Source organism: Macaca fascicularis, chromosome 3 (genome assembly GCF_037993035.2).
Source record: "Macaca fascicularis isolate 582-1 chromosome 3, T2T-MFA8v1.1".
NCBI lineage: Eukaryota > Metazoa > Chordata > Mammalia > Primates > Cercopithecidae > Macaca > Macaca fascicularis.
Genome location: NC_088377.1, coordinates 469,172 through 486,354, shown reverse-complemented (window position 1 = coordinate 486,354; position 17,183 = coordinate 469,172). Strand labels below are relative to the sequence as shown.

The following is a 17,183-nucleotide window of genomic DNA, read 5'->3' as shown; positions in this document are numbered from 1 at the left end:
CCACGAGCCAGGATTGTGTCACTGCACTCTAGCCTGGGTGACAGAGGGTGACCTCATCTAAAAAAAAAAAAAAAAAGTATTCTTCAACCTTGGCAATCTATCCCGCAGAAATAAAATGTCATCAGATAAGCTTATCTGTGCACAGACTTCTTTTGTTGCAGCATCAGTTATGGTGGTAGAAAACTGGATCCCAAGACAAAGTCTATCAATGGGGGATGGCTGAAGAATCAAGCGAAGTTCCTGCTATGGAATATCGTATAGCCATTGAAAGTAATAAATCAGGGTTCTGACAGTTGGAGAGTTTTTCCAGAAGGTATTGTGTAAGAAAAGCAAAGTGCAGTTCAGGCTTGGTGGCCCACGCCTGTAATGCCAGCACTTTGGGAAGCTGAGGTGGGCAGATCACTTGAAGTCAGGAGTTCGAGACCAGCCTGGCCAACATTACAAAACCCCATCCATTTCTACCAAAAATGCAAAAATTAGCCAGGCATAGTGACACACACATGTAGTCCCACCTCTCGGGAGGCTGAGGCACGTGAATTGCTTGAACTGGGGAGGTGTACGCATAGTCTCGGTCCATCAAGTTCATGTTCAGAAACTTACCCTAAGAAGATTAAGGTACACGCAGAATGATTTATGTTGAAGGAAGTTCATCTTAACATAATTTAGAATAGTAAAAACTGAGAAGTCCAAATGTACGAGACTAGGAAACTGGATAGGTAAGTCATGATAATTCATAGACTGGAATACTCGACAGATACTAAATAGTGTTAGAAGTATATTTAATACGAAAAATGTTCAGAGTTTATAGAGTGAAAACCATAGGTCACAGGCTTATTGTGTGAACCCAGTGAACGCTTTGTACTTGTGTTACATGTCCACTTTTTAAAAGTCTGAAAGTATAAATACCAGTGTGCTGTCTGTTATTATCTGTGATCAGTGAGTGAAATTACAGTGAAATTTTCTTCTGTGTACTTGGTGTTTTCACACATTTTCTAAAGTAAACACGAATTACTTTTATGTTTAGGAAAATGTGTTTAAAGTGTTTGTGTTGAGACAGGGTTGATTCATTGAACTGGAGTGTGTGATTTGAGGTTCTGCCCTCTGCAGTGGTGTCTTCCAGGCAAACTTATTCTTGTATAAAGTGGACGGCCAGGCATGGTGACTCATGCCTGTAGTCCTAGCACTTTGGGAAAATGAGGCAGGTGGATTGTCTGAGCCCAGGATTTCGAGGCCAACCTCGGCAACATGGCAAAACCCCATCTCTACTAAAAATACAAAAAATTAGCTGGGTGTAGTGATGCACACCTGTAGTCCCAGCTACTTGGGAGGCTGAGGCATCAGAATCGCCTGAACCTGGGAGGCAGTAGAGGTTGCACTGAGCTGAGATCATGCCAGCCTGGGCAACAGAACTAGACTCAGTCTCAAAAAAAAAAAAAAAAAAAAAAAGGAGGGGTTGGGGGAGGCTCCAAGGAACCGTGTGGGTCCAAGCTGGGCTCTGCTGCCTCATGGAAGTTTGTGCCCTGCCATCAGCTCTTTCCACAGGCCCCTGGCTGTGCCTGCCTGGGACGCTGGGCCCCCGGCTCTGTCCTCACACTGGTTTCTCGTCGTGGGGTTGATGATCACGTTCAGGAAGCATAGCCGGTGAAGGACAAGGGCTCCTCACCAGATAGACACTGGCAGTGCCTGTTTCTGACTTCTTGCTTTGATGTTCTCTTTTAGGGTCCTACTCATTTTTTTTTTAAAAGAAATTTAGAGTGAAGGTGACAGCCTTTGATTATAGTAGTAAAGATGATCCAAATGGTTTGTATAATAAATACTTCGACACATGAATCTGTATTTGAAATTTGAAACCATCCTAATAACATAGCCAAAAAAAAAAAAAAAGCTCCCACGTCCTCTCTTCACCCTTTCCTTGTTTTTGAGCAGGAAGAAGAGCCTGCTGAGTACAGTGAGGCCGGTCTCCTGCAGGAGGGAGTCCAGCCAGAGGAGTTCGTGGCCATCGCAGACTATGCTGCCACTGATGAGACCCAGGTAGCCATGCGTGGTGGCCAGTGCTTTGTGGTTTTCAGCATGTTCAGTGGCAAAATGAGATAAATTTTGCAGACGTCATATCAAAGTTACATGAAGAAGTATTCAGATGCTTAGGGCCACACAAGACCTGGGTGTGAAGCTCACAGCCTAACCGGTACTGCCCCAAGCACATGTGAAAATACCAGGTGTGGAGTGGGGACCCTCAGCCAGGGGCAGAAGCACCTGTTCTGGTTTCTCCTTGGAATTTAGAACCCACCCAGTTGATGAAAAGTAAGGCTACCAAATATATCAAGCTATATCTCCTTGGATGTAGCTTCGTTTACTTTGTGACAGGAATTTCTTAGCCTAAGCCTCCAGTAAGTCAGTTGGCATAGTTGAGTTACAAGGAAGAGGCTGTTGAGAAATTCTCTCCTAAGCCATTTGAAAAGGTTTACTCCTTTTTTAAAAAAATATCAGTTAAGCTGTGCCCTCCTTTCAGGTAGATGTTCCAGAGGTATCGCTAAGTTGTGGTGTCACTTGCAAACGTTCTTAGTTGCTGTCATTACCCACTGACTCCTGTTTGAAATCTCTGTGATTTTGTCACCATCGGTGGGATTTATTACTGAGCCACACTTGACATACCAATGACTGGTTTTCTTATTGAATTGAATTTTAACTTTTTTTTTTCCAGCTCAGTTTTTTGAGAGGAGAAAAAATTCTTATCCTGAGACAAACCACTGCTGATTGGTGGTGGGGCGAGCGTGCGGGCTACTGTGGGTACATTCCGGCAAACCATGTGGGGAAGGAGATGGATGAGTACGACCCTGAAGACACGTGGCAGGATGAAGAGTACTTCGGCAGCTACGGAACTCTGGTATCGTTTTTTTAATTCCCTGTTCAGCTGGCCAGGCGGTGGGTTCTCTCTAGCTTTAGTTCCTACTGCATCGTTCAGAGCAGGTCCATAGTCTTGCAGGCCAGAGCGTCTCTGTTGCGGCTACTCAGCTCTGACATGGTTGTGTGGAAGCCACTGTGGATGACACACAAAGTGTACAGGGTTGTGTTCCAATAAAACTTTATTTATGGACCCTGAAATTTGAATTTATACTATACAGTTTTCATGTGTCACAAATTATTCTTTTGATTGAATGATTTAAAAGTGTAAAAACCATTGTTAGTTTGCAGGCCATCCAAAAACAGGTGGTGGGCTAGATTTGGCCCGTGGCTTAGTTTGCTGACCCCTGGCTTAGAGATACGATTTTGAGCAGTGAGATTATGTGCATGTTCTCTCAGCATTTTTTTTTTAAAGTAGTAAATTTTACTTTAAAAATGAAATTAGACTGGGCGTGGTGGCTGACACCTGCAATCCCTACGCTTTGGGAGGCCAAGGCAAGAGGATCGCTTGAGGCCAAGTGTTTAAGACCAGCCTGACGACATAGTGAGAAAAAATAAAAAATATAATTTGTCTCTACAAAAAACTATATATATATAATTAGCTGGGCATGGTGATGCATGCCTGTAGTCCCAGCTACTCAAGAGGCTGAAGTGGGAGGATAGCTCAAGCCTTGGAGGCTGAGGCTGCAGTGAGCCATGATGGTGCCATAGCACTTCAGCCTGGGCTACAGAGCGAGAGCCTGTCTCAAAAAGAAAAAAAAAGGCCGGGCGCGGTGGCTCAAGCCTGTAATCCCAGCACTTTGGGAGGCCGAGACGGGCGGATCACAAGGTCAGGAGATCGAGACCATCCTGGCTAACATGGTGAAACCCCGTCTCTACTAAAAATACAAAAAACTAGCCGGGTGAGGTGGCGGGCGCCTGTAGTCCCAGCTACTCCGGAGGCTGAGGCAGGAGAATGGCGTGAACCCGGGAGGCGGAGCTTGCAGTGAGCTGAGACCCGGCCACTGCACTCCAGCCTGGGCGACAGAGCGAGACTCCGTCTCAAAAAAAAAAAAAAAAAAAAAAAAAAAAAAAAAAAAAAAAAAAAAAAAAAAGAAAAAAAAAAAGAAATAATTCTATAAATCTGTGAAGAATAATACTTAGGTCAGGTGTGGTGGCTCATGCCTGTAATCGCAGGACTTTGGGAAACTAAGGTCAGAGCATCACTTGAAGCCAGGAGTTCAAGGCTGCAGTGAGCTATGATTGCGCTACTGCACTCGAGCCTGGGTGATTGAACCAGACTCTGTCCCTTAAAAAATAATAAAAGCCCAACTTCTAAACAGCTTACTGAATTTTTTTTCCCCACCATAGAGAAATTGCCTATAACCTGATGGTCTAGGCAACAATCTCTGGTTACATTTTAAAACTAGATGAAAACAGTTACTTGCAGGGTGAATGTTATAAAAATAATGTTAGGTGAAAGAAGGAATAGGGCAAAGAATCTGTAACGTTTGACTCAATTATATAAAGTTAAGAGGCCACATTAGAAGGTTTTTTGTTTGTTTGTTTTGAGACAGAGTTTTGCTCTGTTACCCAGGCTGGAGTGCCGTGGCGGGATCTCAGTTCACCGCAGCCTCTGCCTCCTGGGTTCAAACAATTCTCTTGCCACAGCCTCCTGTGTACCTGGGACTACAGGTGCGTGCCACCATGCCTGGCTAATTTTTGTATTTTTAATGGAGGGGGTTTCACTATGTTGGCCAGACTGGTCTCAAACTCCTGGCTTCAAGTGATCCTCCTGTCTCAGCCTCCCAAAGGGCTGGAATTACAAGCGTGAACCATCGTGCTTGGCCAGAAGGTACTGTTTGTGAGTGTGCCTGGGTGGTGAGACTGAGGGCGGGAGTGGCTCCCCTGAGAGTTGGTTGGAGGTTACGTGCTGGTGGGGGAGGCTCTGGGACCAGCGTGGCTGAGTCAGAAGTTCTGATGTGCTGGCAGTGTTCTGGGGTTGGATATAGATACAGAGTTGTTTGGATATACAGGTGTTTGCTATACAACTATACTTAATAAACTGCAGATACTTTTTATTGCTTTTTATTGCACTTTTTTGTAGGCATGCCATATTTCACAGTTAGAAGTGTTAAAAACTATTCATGTCTGTACATGGTTAGTGATTTCTATCCATTAAGGAAAGATACATAATGAAAAGCCAATGCCAACCTCCCAGCTCTGCCGCCTCTCAGCTCAAAGAACCACTGCCCACCAGATTCCTCTGTGCTTATGAAGTCCAAGTGACACCTAATTTATTTTATGTTTTTAATGTATAGAAAAGGCGTTGTTCCAACCCTCAGGTCTTCACCTTGCTCTTTTCATGTAGCTGTATTATTTTGAAGATCTCTCATATTGGCACCTGTCACTCTTTATAACAGCTGCAGAGCATTGTGTTACTCTAAAAGGATCCTGTTGCTATTTGGACAGTGGTTATTTAACAGCTTTTTATCATGATAAATAATGCTGTAATGGAGTCCTATTATAATCCTGTTAAATGCTGTTTAGAATTGCTATAGGGTAAATTCCTGGGGGGTGTGTTTGTGGTGTGTGTGTGTACACATGTGGTTTCCTTAAGTGGATGTTGCCAATTCGCCCTCCAGAAAGATTTGCTAATTACACACGACTAAGTGTGTAATTTAAGTTTGTGCTGCTGTAACAAAATACCTTAGACTGAGTAAATTATGAAGAACAAAGCTTCATTTCTCGCAGTTCTGGAGGCTGGGGGGGTACTGGCATTGGTGTCCAAGATGGCGCCTCATGGCTGTCCTCACAGTGAAGGTGGGAGGGCTGGGAGTGCCTTTTCCACCACAAACCCTTTCATAGTAACCTCCAAAGGTGGCCTCTTAGTGCCATCACACTGGCGATTAAGTTTTAGCACATGGGTTTTTGGGGACGGTTCAGACCATGGCATGGATCCACTGACGGTGTGTGAAAGCCCATTTCCCTACCACGAATCGAAGTGAAAAAGGACTTTGATCTTAAAGGTTGAATATGGCGTCTTTTAATTTTGATTTCCATTTTTTAAGTAAGATTGATCATCTTTTATATGTTTGTTGGCCTTTTGTATTTTTCTTTTTTTGTAAACTTTCATATTATTTGCCCCTTTCTTTTGATTTTTGTTGATTCATGTGTTAGCCTGAATTTGTGAATTTTTGTGACTGTGTGAAATTTTTTCCCACATAGAACTTTTTTCTTTGTATAGCCTAATATTTTTTTTTTTTTTTTTTTTTTTGAGACGGAGTCTTGCTCTGTCGCCCAGGCTGGAGTGCAGTGGCCGGATCTCAGCTCACTGCAAGCTCCGCCTCCCGGGTTCTCGCCATTCTCCTGCCTCAGCCTCCCAAGTAGCTGGGACTACAGGCGCCTGCCACCTCGCCCGGCTAAGTTTTTGTATTTTTAGTAGAGACGGGGTTTCACTGTGTTACCCAGGATGGTCTCGATCTCCTGACCTCGTGATCCGCCCGTCTCGGCCTCCCAAAGTGCTGGGATTACAGGCTTGAGCCACCACGCCCGGCCTATGTTTTTCTTTTATTTGTGATTTCTTTTTGTTTTCTTTGTGAAAAACCTTCCTCACTATAAGGTTATAAATACCCACACTTTTTTTTTTCAGAACTGTTATGATTCTATGTTATTTTTACTTTTTATGTTTTTTAGAAATGGTGTCACACTCTGTCGTATGACTGGCTGGGGTGCAGTGGTGCAATCATAGTTCACTGTAGCCTCAAACTCCTGGTGTAAGGGACCCTCTCACCTCAGCTTCCCAAAGTGCTGGAATTACAGGGGTGAGGCACCCCGCCTAGCCTTCTGATCCTATTTTAAACTGTGAGATTTCAAATCAATCTATAACTTATTCGTTGTAAAAAAATAATGTAAAATTCCGCCCTAATTTATGCCACAAATATCCAGCGATCCCAGCCTCAGTTACTGGACGGTTCCCTTCCCATTGATGTGAAATGCTGCATTTGTCGTGCTCTGGATTTCAGGGGTCTGCTGCAGAATCGCTGCTGTTTCACTGCTCTGTTTACTGCAGTTCCCAGTGCTTCATCATTTTCATCATTGCACCTTTGTAGATCTGCAAGAGCTAGGTCTCCAGCAGTTCTTTTTTTTTTTTTTAAAGCATTTTCCTCATTAGCCTTGGGCACTTACTGTTTTGAAACTAATTTTATTATTCTGTTGTGCTTCCTCCTTTAGTAGGTACTACATGGAATGTTTATGTTAATTTTGGGAGAAGTGACATCTTTATAACATTGATTCTCAGTCTCCCATTACTTCAGCTTTGTTTAATATCTTTTAGCATTTTAAGATAAGGATAATAATCTCTTTATCATACATGGTTTTACACTTTTCTTGTTCAATTTGTTCCTAGATATTTTTTATTATTACTGTTATAAGGGGTTGGGTGAAGTGTTCTTTAAATACCAATGAGATTGACTTGGTTGACAGTGATGTCCAGGCCTTCCACAGTCTTACCAATTTTTCTGTCTTCAGTCGGTTACTGAGAGCACACTGTTGAAACCTCTGTGATAACTGTGAATTTATCTGTTTCTTCTTGCATCTGTATTGGTTTTGCTCTATGTATTTTGAAGATCTGTTTTTAGGTACAGAAATATTTAGAATAATCATGTCCTCTGGGTGAATTGATTCCTGTGTTGATGTGAACCGATGGGAATCTGGTTTGCTCTGAACTGTGTTCTGTATGGTGCTGACGTAGCTGCTCCAGCTCTGTCTCCATTGGTGTTGGCACTGTAGGCCTTTCCCATCCTTTGCTTCCGGGCAGGAGAGTTGGGCCTTGCTTTGTTGTCTGTGCCTCCCACCTCCTCCCACCTGTCCCTTTGTTTTTTATTCTGCGCAGTCTTGGGAGGCTCCAATGTGGGCTCTGAGGGGCTCGTGCAGGCTCCTGTCTGCTGGTGTGGTCTGGGCGCGGTCCTCGCTCTGCTCCTGGCTGCTGCCTGTCTTCTTTCTGGCGATGCTGTTTCTACGCTGGGCCTTCTGCAGCTCGAGAGTGCTGGTGGGAGGGGTGCAGCCTCTCCTCCAGCCCGCGGCTTTGCTGGCTGCCCTGAGCAAGCCTTTCTCTGCCTCCTTTCAGGGTGGCTGATTCTCATGTAGGTGTCCTTGGGTTTCAGGCATTTTCCTCCCTCAGGACAAGGCTGGGTCTCTCACTTATCCCTCGGGGCACTCCCCAAGAACAGGAGGGGTGAGCTCATGTGTGCAGAGGACTTTGGGGGACCCCCTGCCCACCTACGCTGGCCCCTCTCTCATGGTGTATTGCTGTTTTCTGTAGTCGGACACCTGGCCCTGGGGAGTCTCGTTGGGATGCGGTGGTCCCTCCAGCCTCAGTGGTCCGGGCGACACTGCACCCCTGTGTGCACAGTGCTCCCTCTTGCCTGTCTGCTCGCCTGGCCGTGCTGTGCTGAGCTGAGGGACTCCAGAAGCCAGTACTGTTGCTCTTGTGTTTTGCTCATATTTTTAGATGTGGGGTGGCGGGGTCAGGGGTTATCAGCTGTGGCTCTGACCCTCCATCTCAGTCCAGAACTTGGCATGGCTCTAGGTCACAGGCAGTGATTCTGAATGTGCATTTCTTCCAGAAACTCCACTTGGAAATGTTGGCAGACCAGCCACGAACAACTAAATACCACAGTGTCATCCTGCAGAATAAAGAATCCCTAACGGATAAAGTCATCCTGGACGTGGGCTGTGGGACTGGGATCATCAGTCTCTTCTGTGCACACTATGCGCGGCCTAAAGCGGTGAGTGGGGTCTCGAACGCTTCCCGGGTGTTTGTGCCAAGGCTGGTGATGTCCGAGGTGGCCTCTGAGTGTGCTAACTCGTGACCCTGAGCTGTTGAGGGCTCACTGATGACTCCGTGGTGTTGGTGAGCATCCTTGCACGTGCAGCTCAGGGTCGGTAAAACAGCAGTGTGTTGAGACTGCATGCTAGAGGCTGTGGCGCCCACGTAATGAGTCACAGCACAGACAGGAATAGAGCAGAATAGAAAATATCCCATGAATTGCACAGGGCGGGGTATGTTCTGTGAGACATTTATTTCAGTTGAGTAGACAAACAGGTGCACCCACATGTCTGTGCTGGGCCTTGGGTATGGATGGTCCCACGGGGATGGGAGGGGTGCACACGCTGGGCCCCCTCCCCACTCCTCTTGGGCCATCTGTGCTGTGCTGAGCTGAGCCGAGCCGCAGCCTTGGAGACTCCTTACACAGTGGGTGGGGTCGCAGCACAGTGTCCACCCAAGTCCAGGCTCTGCAGGACCCAGGGCCCAGCACTTGGGCACTTCCCACCAGACCCTTCCCTGAGACCCTGGGTTTGAAACTGTCTCACAGGCCTCAGATGTGGCACAGACCAGCATTGTCACTTGGGTGCTCAGAACTTGCTGTGCTGGTCATGGATTAAGATTGCTGTGCGTGTGGCAGCCGACTCGGGCATGCGAGGCTTCCGCCCACTTGCAGCCCTGCGTCTGTGTCTTGTGCAGGAGGTGGGGGCAGTCGGGAGGGTTAGAGGCGGCTCCTTTCTGGGTGTCCCTGGAGGGGCAGGTGTGGCCCAGCCCTCACTTTCTCTGCTGTCTGGAATACTGCTTCCCTCTTGTGTCATTGACCATTTCTCGTATGCTGGTTGTGACTCAGGAGAGTAGATGACGGGCCGAGGCTGGGCGTGCACTGACGGTGCTTCTGCTGCTGCAGGTGTATGCGGTGGAGGCCAGTGAGATGGCACAGCACACGGGGCAGCTGGTCCTGCAGAATGGCTTTGCCGACATCATCACCGTGTTCCAACAGAAGGTGGAGGACGTGGTACTGCCCGAGAAGGTGGATGTGCTGGTGTCCGAGTGGATGGGGACCTGCCTGCTGGTGAGGGGGGTCGTGCGGGCAGCTGGGGGCCAGGGCTGGGGGGCTTCTGAGCACAGGCTCGGCTGGGCCAACCTCAGGATCTGAAGAGTCATGCATGATTCATTTTGATGTTTTCCCTATTGTGAGGTATAATTAATTTCTTGTGTGCACATTGGCTCAGTGTCTTGAATTTTCACCTGATTTAAAAAATGCCTTTATGAGAAATTTAAGTCAAAGTTCATGTAACATTTTCATGAGTGATTTACATGAACTGTGTTCTCGGGAATCTGTAAAAATCCTGTGCCTAACAGGTAAGGCTGTTTCTTTAACGCCAGTAGGGCCTTCGTCCCTGGCCAGGGTCTTCTTACCTTAGACTGGCCCCAGTGACGCTGTGAAGCCACTTGGGCATCTGTGGGGCCAGCATGTGCCTGGCCTGGCCTGGGTCGTTCACCCTGAGTTTCACATGTGGGTGGAAGTGGACTGTTTTCTGGTTGCTTGCGAATATGCCCTGCACAAACACTGTCTGCTTGGAGGGAAAGTGACAGGAGTGTGGCTGGACGCTGTCTGCCTGGTGCTCTCCTCCTGGGCTCAGCATCCTGGAACACAGGACATCGGAGTAGAGCATCCCAACCTGAAACTGCGTCTCAGTGTAGAGACCCAGAAAGATGGGGTCTGGGTGAAGGAGTGTGAAATATGGCTGCTGCTTCTCCAGGAAACGGTTTCCCGTGGTAACAGATGGCATTGGCTTTTAGTCCTGTTGAAATTTTGTTGTCAGAAGATAAATGTAAATAGACTCAATGTCCATGCTGTGACTTGGCTTATTAATAACGTCTGTGGAGCCATAAGGTGACACACTAGAGAAACGGGCTCCACTCCCAATCCCTGAAGGGGCTTTCACCTTTGCCCCTGAACAGCTGTGCCCATTCAATAAGTGTCTGTTGACAGCTCGTGCCTGGCTACGGGGACAAAAAGAGGACAGAAGAGGAGTGAGGCTGTGGTGAGGCCAAGGGTGTGTGGGCACTGATGTGGGGAAGCCTGGCTGCTGCGGTGTCCGGCTGTGCCCTGGGTTGGGTGACAGGGACACAGGAGGGACGTGGGGCAGAGGGAGGGGAGAGGAGTAGCCACTGTGTTCACCATGTTGCTGTGTTCCGGGGCTGCCCAGTGGCCGGATTGGCCAGACTGTGTTGCATCAGGGAGGCAGAGGCCAGATGTAGGGTACTGTGTGTCTGAGGACTTTGTGCCACATCCTGGACACCAAGGGGAGTGCCAGTGGTGTGTGTGAGTGATGGAGTAAGAGGTGGGCTGTGTTTTGGAGGCCCCTGGGTATGTGTGGCCGGGACCGGAGGCCAGGGACTGGCTGTGGTCCAGCCCCAGCATGCAGAGGCCTGGGACAGCCTGTGTGAAGGGAGGCCCCTCTGTGTGGGAGATGCACAGACTTCCAGGACTGACTGTGGCTTTACTGTCAAGATGTAGGAGCCAGGGCTTGGCATGGCGCAGGTGTGGAGATGCAGAGCAGGGCCAGCAGGCAGGATGTGCCGTTGGGGGCTTGGCATGAGCAGGACGGTGCCTCCCAGCCCTGATCCGCAGGGAGTGGGCCACCAGGACGGGCTGGGGGCCAGGGTAGGGAGGACCTTGGGGAGGGTGAACATCTGTGTGGGTCTTGAGCACAGGATGCACATCCGATGTGCAGGACCAGCTATTGATTGGGCAGGGGGGACATGGCTGGGGTCTTGGTGGGCGTTGGCCTGGAGGGGCCACCCTGAGCAGGACATTCGGAGGAATGCTGGGGCAAGTTCAGACAGGACCATGTGGTGGTTTCTCCTGTGCAGGCAGTGCAGGGGGTAGACGGAGCTTTGCAGGTGAGGGCTTGAGGCAGCTCCGACTTCAGACTCTCCCTGGGGGGATTGAGGGAGCACCACCATCATTACTCAGCCCAAGGAGGCCCAGAACAGGGCAGACCGGGCTGCAAGAGTTCCTGTGGTGATAGTTATTGGGGTACAGGGTTGGAGGCTTTGAGGGAGGGTCGGTGTGAATTTGGGAGTTGTTGATGCAGCTGCACCCACCTCCACTTTCCGTCCCCAGGCTGCCCCTCTCCTGAGCTGCCGCATTCTTCCCTGCACCTGTGCGTCTGGCCCCCTTCATGTCCTCCTTGCCTGCTGTCTGCCTTTCCCCTGCACCTGTGCGTCTGGCCCCCTTCACGTCCTCCTTGCCTGCTGTCTGCCTTTCCCCTGCACCTGTGCGTCTGGTCCCCTTCACGTCCTCCTTGCCTGCTGTCTGCCTGTTCTCAGAGCCCCTCAGCCCTCAGGCCTTCATCTCTAATGGTCCATCTTCCTACTTGGACGCTGACATGTAGTAAAAGTCTGAGACAGGGAAGAGTGCATGTGCGTTTAGCATAGGAGGGGCCAGCTTTCAGTCAGTGCAAGGGCATGCAGTTATTCAGAGATGGTGCTGGGACGATTGATTTGGAGAAAAGAGTCCCTTCTTCACACCATCTGCTAAAATAAACCTCAGACGGGCTCAAGAGTTAAATAGTTAAGAAAAGAAGGAAACATAAAAAAATTGCTAAAAGTTTATCTGTTGTTAGGATGGGAAAGGTCTTTCTAAGAACCAAGTTCATAATGAAGCTGTCAAATAAAATATTTGACAAAAAATTCCCCTTCATACATTAGCACAGCTAACAATTATTAAATGGTAAATGAAACTAAAGAATTGCAGCTTGCGTGACATAGAGAGTTGCAGTAAGAAAAACATAAAAAGATACCTCATGGAAGGTGAGCAGGGACTAAAAAGGCAGAGAAATGCCAGAGGCCAGAAGGTTGAACATTGTTTAATGTCACCAGCAATTTAAAAGTAACCTTAATAGTTTTGACCTGGGAAGTTGGCTGAGCAGTCCTCTAATATCTGATGATCCCCAGGCTGGGGTTGTGGGGAAATGCGCACTGCCGTACACTTTTTGGCAGTGTGAATTGATAAAGCCTTTTGAAGGAAAATAGGACAGAATAAGTCAAAGAGCATTACAGTTTTTTTGTTCTTCCATATTTTATTATTCCAGAAGCAGCAAAGTTCTGAAGGAGAGGCAAGTAAAGATACCACAGGTGTCCTAGATTGTCAACAGACCATTTAATCATTTTTGTTAACAAAGCAGGTGACAATGGAGCCCTAATTTGCGTTAATCATTAGTTGTTACAGGATCTTGCTTGTTCTCCTGAGGACACACTCAACAGTCTCCCACTAGCCAGTGGCACTGTAGGTGCAGAGAATGCCTCCTGGATTTCAGGACGCTTCGCAGGGTCGCTGAGGGTTTCTGTTACATATTTGGTAGAATTCAAAGACTGCCAGACTCAGTCTTACTGTTGTTAGTGTATTAGTGCTGTCATATGTGATGAGGACATACTATATTCCGTTATTCTGTTTAGCTCAAGGAAGAATAAAGAATTTGGACCAAAATTCCAACCACATTATGACCAATTTTCTAAGCAAAAGAAACGAAGTAACTGCTGAGGTTACAAAGATGTAATAATTCTCTTCACACAGCCTTGTACTGTTTTATGGACTGTATTATTACAAATGCTGAGCTTAACAAAAATCTTTATAAGTCAGCTCATGAAAACAGGCACGTGGCCAATAAGAATTTAATTTCACACCAATAAAACTTTAGACTTTGGATTTATTTAGGGCTGTTTGCACATATTTATAGAATGTGTAGTTTAGGTGATGGGACAGCTCCCCATCAGTAAGACCCTGGCCGAAATGTATTTGCCTTATTTACACAACAAGAGGATGACAGTAAACACGGGCACTTTCCGTTTGTGGCACTGAAGGACGATCTACACAGAGCACCCTGCAGAGGCCACAACCAAGGCCACCTGACTTCCCAGTGGGACAGGCCCAAGGGAGGGCTTCTGGCCCCTTTACTTGTCGTTCATGTTTTATGCCTTGATGTTTCTTTTTGGTTGCATTTCTGGAGCTCATGTAGATCATTTTACTTTTCAGAGGTGTTAGTTCTGGTGCCCACACACACACACAAAACCATCAACTCTTCTGGATTCCTTGGTTTTAAAGCTTGCCTCATGCAAAGTACAGAGACACCTTTTTCAGGAAACATTGCCACCACATGCTTGAAGGACCACTTATGGCTGCACCTACATCTCCAACCAAGGTCTCTTCACCGCCTTCTACAACAACGCACTTTGTCTGCACTGAGACAAAAAATGATAGCCTTTTTTCTTTTCTTGATTTTTTTTTTTTTGGCCTCGAGCATTTCCAAACTTTCATGTCATAAAAAATGCAGCATAGTTAATTGGCAGCTTGCACTTCTGAGGGCACATTCACCTCAGGGGAGGAGGAAGGAGGAGGAGCTGGTGGGTGCTGAGACTGCAGAGTGTCTTCCTTCCCAGCAGCTGGACCCAGAGACCAGGCACCAAAATTTTTTTGATGAAATTATCCTAAGGAAATAATCAAATTTGTACAGAAATTTATGTTAAAAAATGTTTATGGCAGCACCATTTACAATGGGGAGACAATTGGAAACAATAGAATTGTAGCAATACATACGATCATTAAAAATTATGTTTTAGAAAGATTTTTAACGAACTTTGGAAAAAGTTGGTGACATGTTGCTGGTTTTTAAAAAAGCACAAGGAGTATGTACAGTATGATTCCAATTTTGTGTTTAAAAATTAGACATAGTGGTAACCTAGCTTCAATTCCAGGTAAGATGGAGAAGGCACACTCCTGTCATCTCTCCCACTGAATGCAGCTATAAATCCTGGAGACAGGGAGAAACTATTTGAGGACTCTGGAACAAAGACATAGTAGCAGTTGATTGGTGAAGAAGACAAGAATTTGAAGTACAGTCAAATATTTGTGGGCTCCATATCTGCAGATACAACCTACATGTATTGAAAATATCTGAAAATAAAAATAACAACACAACAATAAACATCAATACAAATAACAAACCAATACAGTAACTAACAGCTAGTTACATAACATTGACATTGTATTAGTAGAAGTAATCTAGAGATGATTTAAAGTCTGTCAGAAGATGTGTGTAGCCTGTATGTAAAAACCACATTATTTTATATGGGGGACTTGAGCATCCAAGGATTTGAGTATCCACGGGGATCCTGGAACAAGTCCCCCATAGACACCAAGGAACAACTGTATTCCTGAAATACTCTTGAGTTATCATTTTCCCTCTTCTCCCTCTATGTACATACATAGAGTGTATGTTCATAAAGTGGGAAGCAAAGAAGGGCCATGAAACGGACCAGTTCTTTTGAAAACTACAAATTACCACAGTTCATCTAACATGAAATAGATAACCTGAATGGTCCAATAACTAGTAAAGATATTGAATTAATAGTTTAAAAACCTTCTGAAAGGTAAATCTCTAGCCTAAATGATTTCAGTGGTGAATTCTGTCAACACATTTAATGAAGAAAAAACTCCAATTCTAAATAACTTCTTTCGGAAAAGAAGAGGGAACACTCCCTCACTCATTATATGAGGTAAGCATTGCCCTAATATCAAAACCAAGGTTAACACAAAATGTGAAACCTACAGACCAATAACTGCTTCATGAACATAAATGTAAAAATCCTCAAGAAAACATTAGCAAATTTAAACCAGCAAGATATAAAAGGAATAATAATACACCATAACAAAAAAGGAAACTATCCTTGGAATGCAAGGCTGGTTCAATATTTGAAAATCAATCAGTGTAATCTACCATATTAACAGTCTGAAGAAGAAAAATCATGACCATATCAATTAATACAGAAAAAAATTGACAAAATTCAACATCAGTTCGTGATAAAATGCTCAGCAAACTAGAAATGGAAGGAAATTTAACATGACATAGGACATCTACAAAAAAACCTACAGAAAATCCTAAGGAATCTATGGGAAAGTTTCCTAAAACTAGTAAGGGAGTTTAGCAAGGTCATGATACAGAAGTCATTTTTATATCTTTGCAGTGTACAATTAGAAATTAAATAATATTATTTACAGTAGCTTCAAAAATATGAAAGGCTTAGAAATCTAACAAAACATGATCTGGATGCCGAAAATGATGAGATGATAATGAAAGAAATCTCAGAAAACCTAAATAAATGGAGAGATAAGACTCAACCTAGTAAAGATGTATGTTCTTCTTAAATTGATCTGTAGACTTAATAAAATTCCAATTAGAATCCAAGCAGGATTTGTTCTTATAGATAAGCTCATTATGAAATGTATGTGGAATGTAAAGGAACTAGTGCTATGGTCTGTCCCCACCAAATCTTATGTTGAAATTTGATCCTCAGTGTGGTGGTGTTGGGAGGTGGGGCTTAGTGGGAAGTGTTTGGGTCATGGGTGTGGATCCCTCATGAATAGATGAATGCCCTTCCTCGTGGGTAAATAAGTGAGTTCTCGCTCTCTCAGGTCCCAACAAGAGCTGGTTGTGAAAAAGAGCCTGGCACCCCCACTTGCCTCTGCTCTCACCCTGTGGTCTCTGCATGTGCCAGCTTCCCTTTGCCTTCCTTCCACTGTGAGGGGAAGCAGCCTGAAGCCCTCACTAGATGCCCAATCCTGAACTTTCCCAAACAGCAGAACCATGAGCCAGATAAACCTCATTTCTTTATAAATTACCCAGCCTCAGATATTCCTTTTTGGCAACACAAAAATGGACTGAGAGAACTAGAGTAGCTGATACAATTTTTAAAAAGAAGAGTAAAGTTGGAGGAACTACACTACTTGATTTTAAAGCTACAGTATTCAGGACAGTGTGGTATTGGTGAAGGGACAGACATGTAAGTCAATGGAACGGAGAAGAAGAATAGATTTCTACATATACGGTCAATTGATTTTTTAACAAAGGGACAAAAATCAATTTAATGGAGAAAAAGTCTTTTCAGCAAATGTTACTGGAATAGTTGTCATCCATATGTAAAAAACAATACCTCAACCTCACACCCTATCCAGAGCTGAACTTAAAATTGATCATAGATCTAAGTGTGTAAAATATAAAACTATAAAGCTTCTTGAAAAAATCATAGAAAATCTTCATCACCTAGACTTGGGCAAAGAGTTTTTAGATGCGACTCTAAAAGCATGATCCGTAACAGAAAACGTTGATAAATTGAATTTCATCAAAACTAAAAACGACCGCTCTACAAAGGGATGATACTAAGAGAATAAAAAAGACAAGCTAAGATTAGGAGAAAATATCGCAAAGAATATATCCAGTGTATGTTCTGAATATACAGAGAAATCTCAAAACAGGAAGAAAACAAGCCAATTGAAAATGGGCAAAAGAACAGACACTTTGCCAAAGTGGATATACAGATATCAGATACACACATGAAAACATGTTCAACATTGTTAGCCATCAGGGAAATACACATTAAAGCCACGGTGAGATATCACACCTACTGAAAA

General features: G+C 45.2%; 1 protein-coding gene across 6 annotated transcripts in view; it reads left to right on the top strand.

The window, feature by feature from the left end:
* PRMT2 (protein arginine methyltransferase 2) overlaps nucleotides 1–17,183 on the top strand; it is a 31,901-nt gene that overhangs the window by 5,998 nt on the left and 8,720 nt on the right. For all 6 annotated transcript variants that reach the window (XR_012431845.1, XR_012431843.1, XR_012431844.1 and 3 more), the window contains exons 3-6: nucleotides 1,927–2,031; nucleotides 2,702–2,884; nucleotides 8,508–8,669; nucleotides 9,615–9,779. Coding sequence is in view for 3 of the 6 variants with exons in the window: in XM_065541234.2 (XP_065397306.1) it covers nucleotides 1,927–2,031; nucleotides 2,702–2,884; nucleotides 8,508–8,669; nucleotides 9,615–9,779 (615 nt within the window). In the remaining 3 variants the exon portion in view is untranslated. The remainder of the gene's footprint in view (nucleotides 1–1,926; nucleotides 2,032–2,701; nucleotides 2,885–8,507; nucleotides 8,670–9,614; nucleotides 9,780–17,183) is intronic.